The following is a 14,721-nucleotide window of genomic DNA, read 5'->3' on the forward strand; positions in this document are numbered from 1 at the left end:
TCCACTTGCCCAATTCTAATTTTTAAGGAATTCTTTTCTTTTTCTTTCTTTCTTTTTTCTTTTTTTGGCTGGGCTATGAAGGTTAAGTGACTTGTCCAAGGTCACACAACTAGTAAGTGTCAAGTGTCTGAGGCTGGATTTGAACTCAGGTCCTCCTGAATCCTGGGTCAGTGATTTATCCACTGTGCCACCTAGCTGCCCCACAATTATTTTCTTCAGTGAGCTTTTGTACCTTTTTTCCATTTGACCAATTCTACTTTTTAAGGAGTTCTTCTCTTCAGAGAATTTTTGTACCTCTTTTTCCATTTGACTGATTCTGCTTTTCAAGGCATTCTTTTCCTCATTGGATTTTTGTACCTCTTTTACCAATTTGGCCTATTCTATTTTTTTTTGTGTGAGGCAATTGGGGTTAAGTGACTTGCCCAGGGTCACACAACCAGTAAGTGTTAAGTGTCTGAGGCCGGATTTGAACTCAGGTACTCCTGACTCCAGGGCAGGTGCTCTATCCACTGCGCCATCTGGCTGCCCCCCTGTTCTATTTTTTAAAGTGTTATTTTCTTTAGTATTTTTTGTGCCTCCTTTCCCAGTCTGTTTACTCTTTTTTTTCATGATTTTCTTGCCTTACTCTTATTTATCTTTCTAATTTTCCCCTACCTCTCTTATTTGATTTTTAAAATCCTTTTTGAGCTTTCCTATAGCCTGTGACCAATTCAGATTTTTCTTGGAGGCTTTGGTTGTAGGAGCTTTGACTTTGTTATCTTCTTCTAGTGTGTGATCTTCCTTATCTCTGTAGTAAGTTACTATAGTCAGAATTTCTTCTGTTGTTGTTGTTTTTTTTTTCATTTTCCCAGCCTACTTCTTGATTTTTAACTCTATGTTAAAGTGGGTTCTGCTTCCCGGATGGAGGGTACACTTCCCAAGCTTTAAGTTTTGTTTGTTTGTGTGTTTTTTTGTACAGCTGTTTACAGAGCTAGTTCTGGGGATCTGTAAGCTTTCAGTTCTTCCAACGTGGTATGATCTAAGGAGAGGTGTGGTTACTATTCTCCTAGCCTGTGCTCTGGTTTATGAGTAACTATAAGCACTCTTTTCTGCCCTGAAACTGTGACAAGTTTCCCCTGCAGCCACAAGCTCTGGTGTGCTAGTGTTCCTCTTTGCCCTGGGACTGCCACCCAGGCCTGTGACCTGGATTGAGTATGGGCAATGCAACAGAGTCCTGCACACAGTGCCAGCAAAGGTATTCCTATAATCTCCTTCTGACCAGTTATCCAAACCCCGTACTGCCTGTGGGTGAGAGCTCCAGAAACAACCGCTGCTGCTGCCAATTCAGTCTCTCCCAAGACCTGCTCCTGGTTTGCTGGGGCGTGCTTGGTGCTCCACTCTCACCTTGGTGGAGAGACCTTTCCTGCCAAACTTCTAAGTTGCCTTAGACTGGAAAATGTTTTCATCCTATCCTTTTGTAGGTTCGGTTGCTCCAGAATTTATTTTGAGGCATTATTTTTAAAGTATTTGAGGGGAATTTGGGGAGAGCTCAGACGAGTCCCTACCTTTTCTCTTCCATCATGGCTCCACTCTTGGACTTTTGTTCTTTATCTAACCCACCCTTGAAAGGGTGAAGGGGGAATCTGAAAAGGACTTTTAGACCAGAGAAATTGTATTTCTTAATATTTCTAGAGAAATTGGAAAGATGCTGTTTAATCTATTTCCAGATCGTCTATTGTATAATCATTTATTGAGTGCATTCAATGTATTGTGCTAGGTGCTAGGGGAGATACAAAGAACAAATTTCTGTCCCCTTGGAGTTGACAGTATAGCAGAAGAGATACAATGCATATATAAATATGCAAAACTCTAATAAGTATGAAATACCTATTCAGTATCTCTAGTGTAAGACATGACTTAATAAATGCATGAGAGTTACAATGTTGTGTGACATCAGAGGGAAGAAGGAGGGGAGATCAGCAAAGGCTTTGTGGAAGACTTAATATTTGAGCAAAAAGTCTTGCACAATGGATAAAATTTTTAAAGTGTGAAGGTGCAAGGAGGAAATTAACATGGCATAAGAAATAGTGTGAGTTAAAAAATGGAACCTGGAAAACCCAAGGTGTGTGCAAGGAACTCAAAGTAGCCCAGTTGAGTTGAAATACATAATACTCAGAGAATATTTTTGCAAGATAAGAATGGAAAAAGGGGAGGGAGTATCAGTTGAAAGGTCTTCAATGCTAAGGTAAGGAGTTTGGATTTTATTTGGCAGTGGGGAGACACTGCTGGAAACTGAGGTTTAGCAGCTCTCGTCACAGGGACCATGAAGTCCTCTTCCCACACCTGCTATTACTTAGGCTAAGAGATTATGCCACCAGCCCTCTAAGTATAGGGCCAGACATCTGAGGTCAAAGAGCCCTCCTCTTTGGCAACATGCATGAAAACCTAGGTACCATTCATGTGCCCGTGCCCCAGGGCCGCCATTAGTGTTATCCTCTGGCCTGCTCTGAGCTTTGTTGCCTGTCTCCTGAAAAAGATATAAAAGAGATAGGCCTAGTTTGGGGTGAAGAGTCCCTTTTGTAGGCCAGCAAAAAGGGGTGGCTCCTCCCTTAACAGACTGTCCTACTTTGTCTGAATCAACCAATCCATCAACACTCACTGAGACCCATCTCCATGAGGAGGTTGATCAGTCCACAAGTATTTGTCAAGCACCCACCAGCTGTTTGACACCAGCACTGTGCTTGCTAGGTGCTCAGGACACCAAAATGAAGGAGTTTGCATTGTAACAGGGGAGAAAACATGTATATGGTTGAGTATATACAGAACATATAATAAATAGGGTTTACATTTAGGAGGGCTCTGGTAGCTGGAGGGGCAGCTCAGAAAGTGCTTCCAATAGCCAGTCTCTTGGGAACTGTTTGGAAAGAAGAGATTCTGAGAGACAGAGGGGAAGGGGGAGTACATTCCAGACACAGGTACAGCCGGTGCAAAGGCTGGGGGGTGGGAGTGTCATGTGTGAGACCATAGAATGAGGGAAGGGCAATGATGTGCAATAAGATTGGAAAGACAGTTTGAGGCCAAATGATAAAGGACTTTAAAAGTTGAGCAAAGGAACTTATAGCTGATCCTAATAATAATCGGGAGCCATTGGAATTTATTGAGTGGGAAGTGATAGTCAGACCTGCCCTTTAAATCATTTTGTCATGTTGGGGATGGATGGGAGTTTAGAGATGCTTGAAGCAGGGAGACCAATTATCTTCTCTCAGAAGTCCAGTCGTCCCCCGCACCCCCATGCTCACCCACCGTTAGCTCCCCTGCCCCCACCCCACGTCTTAGCTGGCATCCTCACGCTGTCATTCTCTTGGCCTGGTTTTTCCTTGGGACACTTTCCCGGCCTGAGGTTAGAGCCCGCTCTGCTTTCTCTCCACAGGTCAGCCAGGATGGCAAAGCCTTGCTGGATGTCCTACAGCGGCCCCTGAGTCCTGGCAACTCGGAGTCCCTCACGGCCACTGCCAATTACTCCAAAGCTGTGCACCAGGTCCTGGATGTCGTGCACGAGGTGTTGCACCACCAGCGAAGGCTCGAGAGCATCTGGCAGCACCGGAAGGTCCGCCTCCACCAACGGCTGCAGCTCTGCGTCTTCCAGCAGGACGTGCAGCAGGTAACAGCTCTTCTCCTTGTCTCCCCCACACACACACCTCACCCACTTCTGCAAAGCTCTTCATTCAGTTGTTTTGATCCATTCAATTTATTCAGCATGCAAAGAGAAAGAGAGGTGCTCCTTTGTGAACTTATGGAATGAAATCAGTGCCTGGTGGAATGATTCAGTGTTTGAGTGATGGACACAACTATAATGTCTGTTATGAGTGCTTTCCCCCTTCCATTTGGAAGAAAGGGGAAGTGATTAATTAGGTAGTGATGTCTTAAAGTGGATTGGTATCTGAAGTCTTGGGTTCAAATCCTGCCTCAGAAACTAATAGGTCATTTATTTCAATCTCTCTCATTTTACAGATGAGTAAACTGAGACCCCCCAAAGTGATATGACTTTGCCACAGTTTACAAGCCAAAGGAAAGTTCCTCAGACAGCCAGGGTACCCTGGATATGTATAGCTACTGAGTGTCTGGGACCAAATTAGAACCCAACCCTTCTTGACTCCAAGTCCATCACTCTCTTCACAATATGATGCCTCAGTTTGTTCTTTTTCTTTTGAAGGGATTTTTAACCTAGGATCTGTGAACTTAAAAATATGTTTTTGGATAATTTATTCCAATATAATTGGTTTCCTTTGTAATCCTGTGTATTTTAATCTATGCATTTAACCAACCACAATGAGATAGTACCTGCCTGCCCTTGGGGAGCTTAGGCACCTCCCATTCTTCAGCACACAGAGGCTCACAGATGCGAGGAAGAACAACTAGCAGATTCCTGATTAGGAAATATCAGAGCTGAATTTCCAGCCCTGATTTTCTCATGCTAAGTGTTCTTTCCTTTAAATCATCCTCTTGACATTCAGCATGTTTATACATACAGTGCAGTAGAAAGTTCACTGACTTTCTGATTCGAGTTATAGGACCTGAGTTCTAATTCTCCTGTTACAATCCATGTGACCTTGAGCAAGTCAGTTAATTAAACTTGCTGAGCCTCGATGTCTTCATCATTAATGGTTGGATTAGATGACTTTCAAGGGCCCTTGCAGCTCCAAGACTGATCCAACAGAATCAACTTGGTGTGATCATGGGGAACATGCTGAATAACTTACAAGGTTTCTCTTGAGTGCTCACATTTAAAAGGCACAATTGTACAGCTCCACAGCATTGTGGGAAAGGGATTGACTTTGGAGCCAGAATTCACCTGGGCTCTATCACTACATTATAAAGTGACTGATCACTTGGGCTCTTTTAGACTCCGTTTATATGTACAATAAAGGGCAAGGGCTAGGCGGACCTCTTTTAATTCTCAATCTAATACCATGGTCACATCAGCACTCAAATCTACTCCATTTATATAGTAAATTTGCACCTGATTCTTGCCTGATCCCATAAAATCCCACACTCCTCAGGTACCATCACGGGTATGATAGCTTCTGGGTCACCTTGGGAGAGACCCTTTTTCTCAGCCTCAGTTTCTTCACCCGCACAGTGATGGGGAGGGCTGAGATGGTCTCTAAACACCTTTTTAGCTCCAATTATGATGGATTTTCTTCTCTGGGATAAGGCACTACTCAAATGCTCCTCATTTCCAGGTTTCCCTAGTGAAGTGAGATTATTGGTTCTCTGACCTATAGAAAAGGACTCGAGCATAGGAAAGAAAGCTTAGTTTTATGTGAGAGTGTGGACAATTGAGGGGTACCAATAAAACAGGAGTGAGAAGTTTTCTTTTGATTTTTGTCTTTTTTTCCCTTGTGCAAGTCTGGGTCTCCGCTGTTTTACTCCATACATTTGGAACTGGCAACCCAGACTGGAAATAACAATTTGTATAGTCTTTCTTGCTTTTTCAGAATACTACATTGCTCTCTCCATAATCTGATGCCTCATTTTGTTCTTCTTTTGAAGGTATTTTTAATGTAGAATCTGTGAACTTAACATTTTTTCATTTCTTGGATAATTTATTTCAGTATAATTGGTTGCCTTTATAATCCTGTGTATTTTATGTTATGCATTTAAACACATGATTCCTAGAAAGAGCCCATAGGCTTCACCAGTCTTTCAAAGGGGGCTGTGACACAAACCAGCTTAAGAACCTCTTCTCTATTGTTTTATCCTTATAACAGCATTGAAAGATAGAGAACTCTCTGAAAGATTGTAGGGACAAAGGGTTGGACCCCTCCCTTATAAAGTAAGTCAGATACGTTCACATGATCATAAGGGAGGCTTGGAGCCTATGAAAGGGGTGGGGGGGGGCTCTAGAACTTTTAACAAGGGCATTTGGAAGCAGTGGATTCCATGGTGGAGTTCTCTCGATAAGTCTCATCTTGGAGACCTATAACTTAAACCTAGATCCTTGCTTAGCATATATTCCAAAACCAGAAGTGATTTTTAGATTAGCTGTCATTATTCATTATGTGCTATTCGGCCTTGGCATTCGGCTGTGGCATTCTGATACTGCTATAGATAACAAAAACCTGATTATATTAATGATACTCTGGAGCCAGTTTGTACTGGCTCACAAGAGCTGATTATTAAATGTTCAGTTTGAGCATTCATACCTGGAAAATTGACTAATGTCAAAAATCAGGGCTTGATTTATTGCTTTTTTGATTGTCTAGACTTAATAAAGTGATGGAGAATAATGTTAATAGTGCAGATTAAACCTCAAAGTGTTTCATGCATCCTTTTGGAAGGGTTGTTAAACATTTACCAGTATATCCTTATAGATCTGAAATGGATTTTTAAAATAATACTAATGCTAGCTTCCATTTATAAAAAAACATTTAAGATTTACAAAGAAATTTATATACTTCTCATTCGATCCTCACAACAGCTCTGTGAGAAAGGTGTTAATAACATTCCTGTTTTATAGATGGGAAAACTAAGGCTTAGAGAAACTACATGAAGTGCTCAGGTTCACATGGCAAATAAATGCCTAAGTCTGGATCCACAGTGTTGGCTCTAAGATGCTGGCAAAGAGCAGTCAGTTTGTGAACTAATTTTTGGCCTTGATGAGAAATTGGGGCTTGATATGTTTGTGTCCTTTTCAGACAGATTGGAGGAAGGAGGGCTAAGAAGAAAGCAGGAGGGAAAACAGGAAATCTGTCCTGCTGGCTAGGGCACCCTTTGCTTGGGGAGTATAATACAAATGTATGTCCCATTAACAGATGTGTTTTCTGAAGTGCCGTTTCCATAGAGCTTTCTTTGCTGCTCTCTCTCCTGACTGGGGAAGGATTGGAGAGGAATCATAAGCTTCATGAGGGAAGCCTCCCCTCGGCCCCCTGTGAGAACCTTCTGGGGAAGAGGGAGAAGCTGATGAATCATTTCTCTGCTCTCACCATCTGGAGCACTCCAGATGAATTTATCATCATTGAGCAAAGGCGGCTGTGATTTAGACACAGTGAGAAGCAAACCATGTGGGGGACAAACAAGAAGGAGTTATTGTTCCAGCAAATTCTCCGGGCCGGGGACAGCCCAGACTCCTCTGCATCCTCCCTTTCCCCTTCTCTCCCATTCCTTTCAAATGAATGAAAAAAGCATTTACTAAGCACCTACTGTATACTGCATGCTGTATTATAAGCAGCTGAGTTACAAAGACAAAGGTCATGAGGTATGTGGTGGAAAGGTGGTTGGTCAGTGGATGGCCAAGGAGTAAAGCAAAGCTTGGCTTGGGCTGGACTGAAAGAGGGGGCCGAAGTAGGCATTTGACAATCGGGACAGCAGGGGCTTTAGGGTGGGAGGTCAGGGGCTGAAAGGGTTAAGAGTTCCAGGGCACAGTCTCTTGTCCTAGCACCAAAATGGCTGGCATGAAGATGGTTGAGGAGTAATAACCCACCAGTGTGTAAAATACTGGATTCGGAATAAGGAAGACCGACCTTCCTCAGATACTTACTAGCTGTATGACCCTGGGAAAATAACTAAATCTCTCTGTGCCTCAGTTTCCTCATCTATATATTAGGGATAATAATTGCATCTGACTCACAAGCATTCTTTGGGGATCAAATGAGATACCGTAAGTAAAGCACTTTGTGAACCTTAAAGTGCTGTATAAATATTGCTATTATATCATCACCATCATTGTTATTACTGGGGGAGGGGCAACTAAGTGGTGCAGTGGAGAGAGCGCTGGCCCTGGAGTCAGGAAGACATGAGTTCAAATCTCAGACACTTGATACTTACTAGCTGTGTAACCCTGGGTTAAGTCACTTAACCCAGAGTGCCTCAAACATCCAGGGCTATCTCCAGTCATCCTGATGTATATCTTACCACCAGACCCAGATTGCTCTGGAGGAGAGAGTGAGGTTGGTGACTTTACCCAGCCCTCCCTCACTTAAATCCAATTCACTGCAAGTCATGACAACACTTCCTGATGTCATGGTCCTCTTGGAGAAGAAAGAACAAACAACAACAACAACAACATTACTGGGTGAGGGGCTTAGACAATTTTAAAGAAGTAAAACAAAAATCCCTCCATGTTTCACACTATCAGCATCTTGTGTAAAAGGTATGTGTGGGTAGGCAGGGGAGAGCAGTGAATGGAGGATGTAATTACTGGCTTCCATGAGGAGCCTGCATTCTTTTATAGCCTCAATCAAGACTGTCCAAAGACTATGGTAACCATGACATCTAAGCCTGAGTCAACAATTATAAGCCTGCGTAATGACATGGTACACCTAATCGTTTCACAGAATGCTTTCAAATGCAATATCTGTCATCACAACAACCCTATGAAATAGACAGTTATAAATGTTATTTGTTGAAAGGCAGCATAGTAGAGTGGATAGGGTCCTGGGCTTAGGGTCAGGAAAACCTAAGTTCAAATCTGACCTCAGCCACATACTAGCTGCATGACCCTGGGCAAGTCACTTAACCTCTTTTTGCCTCAATTCCCTCATCTATGAAATGGGGATAATAATAGCAATCCATCTCCCAGGGTTGTTTGTGAGGCTCAAATGAGATGATATTTGTTTTTTGGTTTTTGTTGTTTTTTTTAATTGAGATGATATTTGTAAAGCACTTAGCACAGTGCCTGGCACATAGTGGGTACTTTAAAAATAGTTTACAATTATTGTTATTGTTTTTAATCATCATCATAATTATTATGACTATCTATGAAACCCCAAGCAAATTGCTTAATCTTTATAGACATCCATTTCTTCATTCTGTATAATAAGAGAGTTGGACTAGTCACCTAAGTTCTCATTCAGCTTGAAACCTACATTCCTTACTTTTTAGATGGAGAAATTTCAGCTTTATCAAGCTTAAATTACTTGCTCATGACCTTCTGCAGAAGGGAGTTGAGCTGGGGCTGTTTTTGGAGAGACAGTATGGTGTAGACTATTGAGCACTGGAGGGTCTGAATTTGAGTCATATCACAGCCACTTACTACCTATGCAAACTTGGGTCAATTAAGCTCTCAGACTCAGTTTCCTCCTACGTAAAATGACCTCAAATGTCCCTTCCACGTCTAAATCTTGTCATTCTACAATTAGAATCTACTCCAGGGGGGCAGCTAGGTGACGCAGTGGATAAAGCCCCAGCCCTGGATTCAGGAGGACCTGAGTTCAAATCCGGCCTCAGACACTTGACACTTACTAGCTGTGTGACCCTGGGCAAGTCACTTAAGTCTCATTGCCCTGTCCAAAAGAAGAAAAAGATTCTACTCCTTCCAACTCAACAAATCAGCTGCCTTTTGATCTAAGTAAAAATTCTCCCCCACAGAGAACATTAGTAAGCATTCTATCATGCGCTCTTAAAGTAGACGCATTCCCTCGACAATAGCTAACATATATATAGCACTGACTGTGTACCAGGTACCGTGCTAAGCACTTTATTGTCTCATTTGATCCTCACAACAACTCCTGGGAGGGAGGTGTTATTATGGCCTCCATTTTACAGATGAGGAAACTGAGGCAAACAGAGGTTAGAGTGACTTGCCCAAAGTCACACAGCCAGGAAGTATCTGAGGCCAGATTTGAACTCAAGTCTCTTTTACTCCAAACCCAACTTTCTAGCTAGTAAGTATCTGAGACTGGATTTGAACTCAGATTTTCCTTTCTCCAGGCCCAGAGTTCTATCCACTGTGTCACCTATATAAAATAAATGATTTTAGGAGCATATAGTGATAGATTATAGTAATATAGACCCAGAACTGGAAGGGGGAATAGAAACCATATGTTCCAACCCCTTTATTTTACAGATGAGGGAACTGAGGCCTCAGGAGGTGAAGTTTACACAGTAAGTAAAGAGACAGGGCTTATATCCAGGTCCCCTGAATTCTCTGTATCACACTGATAGTAGAGTTTCCCCTAGGACAGCTAGGTGGTACAATGAGTAAAGCACCAGGCCTAGAGTTGGGAAGACCTGAGTTTAAATCCAACCTCAGACATATCCTAGCTGTGTGACCCTGGGCAAGTCACTGAACCCTATTTGCCTCAGTTTCCTCATCTGTAAAAGGAAATGATAAACTACTCTAGAATCTTTGCCAAGAAAACTCAAATGGGGTCATGAAGAGTCAGATGTGACTGAGATGACTGGATGACAATAACAAAAGAGTTTCCCTTGGTACTCTGGCTGGCTTTTACAGAGCATCAAAAGTATATGGGAAGGATTTGGGGACTTATAAGAAGGAAAGGTTAGAATACAAAACTCTGGCTCTGTCCTCTTGACTCATAACCATGAGTCCTTCTTCAGTTTTTAGGAGCTCTTTGGACAAATTTCATCTTTTCTGCAGCCCCCGTGAAGTAAACACCATTTGCTCCCCTGTCCTTGAGAAAATAATAATACCCTACAGAACAGTCCACACAAAGCAAACCCAGGCTGATTTATTCCAGAGATGTCAAACAGGGAGCAGGCTGCAGCTTATGACACTCCTGAGTCCCATCCCCAGCAGACTAAAAAGTAATTGGGAAATATTTAACAAAATTAATAAAGATACAATAAAGCATAGATAATATTGCATTTAAAAACTAAGTTAGTATGCAGCTCACAGGATCCTTACATAGGGATTAGTGACTCCCATTTCTATATGAAATGTTGAGGCACATAAAAAAGTCTCCCTGGTTGCAGGGCTTTATAGCACATTCTGGCAAGTTTATTCAGTGATGTAAAGAGGGAGAGACAGCTTGAGACCATGGAAAGCAGCACCGCATTGGGAGGGCCAAATACTGCAACATAGAAACAGACTGAATCCTCTCTCTGTGACTTACTACCTGTGTGACCGAGCAAGTGACTTAACTTCTCTTAGTCTTAGTTTCCTCAGTAAAGTGAAAGGGTTGGATTGGATGATCTCTAAAGTTCATGACCTTGGACAAGTCACTTAACCCTGTTTGCCTCAGTTTCCTCATCTGTAAAATGGGCTGGGGGAAGGAAATGACAAACCAGTGCAGTATCTTTGACAAGAAAACCCCAAATGAGGTCACAAAGAGTCAGACACGAGTGAAAATGACTGAATAACAGTAGCAACAAAGTGCCCTACTGATTCTAGATCTAGGACCCTATGAATTTACAGGGTTTCATTGCCCAGATCAATAAAAAGCTCAGTGGAGGATGTCACTCTCCAATGGTCCTCAAGCTCCCTCTAGTGCCTGTGCAGTCTTGAAAAGCACCAGTGTGGTCTCAAATTGATTTGAACAAACAGCTTTTGACCAAGTTTCCACCTCATAGTAATGGGGCGCATTCCAGATTAATCATATTTTGTTGTTATTGAGCAAGTAAAAACCCATCTTTGGAATGATTCCTCTGTTAGAATTAAAACTCTTTGGGAATAAAAATTGTTTTTTATTTGTTTTCATATTCCCAACACCTAGCATAATACCCAGAGCATAGTAGTTGCTTAATAAATTATTGATTTATTGATTGATTCTCTTCTCCTGCTTACTCTTCTGTTCACTCATCAATTACCAGATATTTGTCTACTATGTGCAAGGTTGCTGTGCTGGTTGCTTTAGAGAAATAATGAGGAGTTTCCAGCCCTCAGTGCCAATAAATATTATTTAGTATTTAATCATTATTTAGTTATTTGGTAATTATTTAGTTATTATTGATGCCCTAGAGGGACAGAGAAAAATAAGATATAGTTCCTAGGCAAAAAAAAAATATATATATATATATATGTTATATCTGTGTATATATCCATATATCCATATATCACATACTCATTAATATTGTTAAGATCTAGTTAAATAGTGTAGAAATTAAACTCACCCGGGAGGAGTCACTTAAGGTAGCCCTGTAAAGCTAGAATATAAGTAAGAAGAATAAAAAAGATATGTGGGGGTAAGGGGATTTGGAGAGGGAGGGACAACATTGCAAAGGTAAAACAGCAGAACCAAAGACACCAAGAGAGGTAAAAAGCCATTTTGGTGAGTAATGAGTAAACCAGTTAAACTGGGTGAGAGATTGATTTGGCAGGAACAGCATTTCATGCTCGGGTGTCAAGGGTGAGGAGGCTTGGAATGTCCTGGGGAGGATCTTTCAAGGCCAGCATGATGGATGCCTTTAGGTGGCAGAGACCCGGGTTGGGGGGAGGCCTCCTTGTTTACTTCCAACCAGAAAGCTTCCTCAATCCAGATGGCAGGAGCTACTCGAGTGAAGGTGGTGATGGGAAGCATTTTTGTTAGCATGGATGATATTCTATTCTATAACAGATCCGTTGACATGAATCAGGCCATATTCCTGATATTACAACCCCATCATCACTTGCTTCATTCAGTTTTAGTGGAATTACTTCTAATGATGGCAGTTGAGGAATTATGTCTTTCATTTATCATGTCAGATCTTGCTTACCAATAAGTGCCTGAAAATGGTTCAAGATTGATTTTTTTTTAAAAAAGAGAGAAAAAGGAAACTGTTATAAGGTAAACCTCCTTTTAACAAATACAAGGAATGGGGACTATGATTTGTTAATGGAGCCAAATTTCTTTTTGCATCGTAAAATGGAATTCTTTGCTTTGTATGATAAAGTGTTAAGATAATGGAGTTTTCTGGAGGAATGATGACAAGGATAAAGATATAATGCATCTCTGAAAGCTTGATCATTCATGTTTAAAACTCTTCATCATTGTTAACAACAAAAAAAACACATTTATTGAGTGTCTGCTCTCTGTAGGGCACTATGCTAGGAATACAAAGTCAGAGGCAGTATGGGGCAGTGGAAGCAAACAACCTGGGATCAGAGGTGATTGTTGTTTGGTTGTGTCCAACTCTCCATGACCCTATTTGAGGTTTTCTTGGCATAGATACGGGAGTGGCTTGTCATTTCCTACTCCAGCTCATTTTACATGTGAGGAAACTGAGGCAAACAGGGTGAAGTGACTTGCCTAGGGTCATACAGCTATTAAGTGTCTGAGGCCAGATTTAAACTCGTGAAGATGAGTCTTCCTGACTCCAGGCCCAGAATTCTGTACACTATGGTGCCACCTAGCTGTCACTTGGAATTGGAGGACCTGAATTCAAATCCCTGCTCAGACACTTATGAGCTGTGTGACCCTGTGCTGTGTGTTTCCTCAACTGTAAAATAGTGATAATAATAGCACCTAACTCCCAGTGCTGTTGTGAGGATCAAATGTGCTAATATTTGTAATGTGTTAACACAGTGCCTGATGCATAGTAGGCACTTGATAAATGCTTGTTTCCTTCCTTCCTTCAAATAGTAATAAATTTACCAGAGCCTCTCCAAAGTGTCCTCATCAATCACATTGGGCGATATACATTTTTATAACCATAATTAATATATCATAGCATGAATTCAATTAAGTACTACAACAAACATTTATTAAACATTTGCTATATTTAAGATACAGGGCAAGTCACTGGGAATACAGGCAGTCAATAAACGTTTTTAAAGCACCTATTATGTGCCAGGCCCTGTGCTAAGATGAAAAACAGCAGAGTCCCTGTCCTCAATAAAAAGGGGGATGAACCAAAAGCAAAGTAAAATACAATACAGAGTAAAATACAATCCTATCTGTTATTCATAATAACATGACACATGGGGACAAAAGAGAACCACTTCTTTGTGGGAGGGGCCTGTGCCTAACAGCTTGTTCATCTGTCCAGGAATCTTAAATGACCTTCTAAGATGTTTGGACTTTTTTCTGTGGGCAGTGGATAGCAGAGAAGGTTTTTATGCAAAGGAGTGTTGCCTTAGGAAGAGGAATCTGGCAGCTGCATGCAAAGTAGATTGCAGTGGTGAGACGCTGAAGGAGAATACTTCAGAGGCTCCAGTAATAAGACAGTCTAGGAGTGACGTGATGAGGTCTTCAATCAGGGTGTTGGTGTTGGGAATGGAAAAGAAGGATCTCATTCAAGAGACAAATGGAAAGGAAGAATAGTTGGTAATGGCAACTCAATGGATATGGGAAGGAGGCAGGAGGCAGGAGGAGAGAGCACTTCCCACCGGAGTGATGGGCTTAGAATGAGAGTATCATGAACAAGATTTGGGAATTCAGCTGGGGAAGGGGGCTGTAGTTCATTTCAGGTCAGGAGAGAGATCATAGAATCACAGATTTAAATCTGGAAGAGATTTTCGAAGTCAAGTAGTCAAAAGAGTTAAATGAATTGTCCGAAGTCAAGAAGCTAGTAAATAGCAGAGACGGGGCTGAAATCCAGGTCTTCTGACTACATCTACTCTATCCCCCCTGTACAATCCCCCAAAGGTGTCAGAGATGCTATAAAAAGGGGAAAAAATCCTTTCCCTCCATGCACCTAAAGACGTATTTTGGACAAAATCTTGGCTCATGTACAGGGGAGGATAAATGCAGTCTGGTTTGGGCAAAAGGCAGACAACCAGCATCCTCTGAGAAAGACAGCATCCACAGAATTTGGGAGGGAAGACCCCCTCTCCTTTAGCACAGGAGACTCACTGTGCAGCTGCAATTGAGTTTCGACCAAGTCCTCTTAGAAATAAATATGCCCTTCTCTCCCCTTACCAAAGACATTCATTTTGATCAGACTTGTTCCAGAGTGGGGTAGGAAATGAGTTGCTGGTAATTGGGCGTTTGAAGTGAAGCGTGCGTGCGCTCCGGTTGTGATACAGTAGGGATTTGAGATGTATTAACCAGTTTATGAGCCATCCTCTGTCAGCACTGAATC

At 41.8% G+C, this 14,721-nt stretch overlaps 1 protein-coding gene across 10 annotated transcripts in view; it reads left to right on the forward strand.

The window, feature by feature from the left end:
- KALRN (kalirin RhoGEF kinase) overlaps nucleotides 1-14,721 on the forward strand; it is a 991,119-nt gene that overhangs the window by 445,178 nt on the left and 531,220 nt on the right. For all 10 annotated transcript variants that reach the window (XM_043992602.1, XM_043992601.1, XM_043992603.1 and 7 more), the window contains one exon: nucleotides 3,410-3,640. In XM_043992602.1, the coding sequence (XP_043848537.1) occupies nucleotides 3,410-3,640 (231 nt within the window). The remainder of the gene's footprint in view (nucleotides 1-3,409; nucleotides 3,641-14,721) is intronic.

The sequence above is a fragment of the Dromiciops gliroides genome, chromosome 3 (assembly GCF_019393635.1).
Source record: "Dromiciops gliroides isolate mDroGli1 chromosome 3, mDroGli1.pri, whole genome shotgun sequence".
NCBI classification, from domain to species: Eukaryota; Metazoa; Chordata; class Mammalia; order Microbiotheria; family Microbiotheriidae; genus Dromiciops; species Dromiciops gliroides.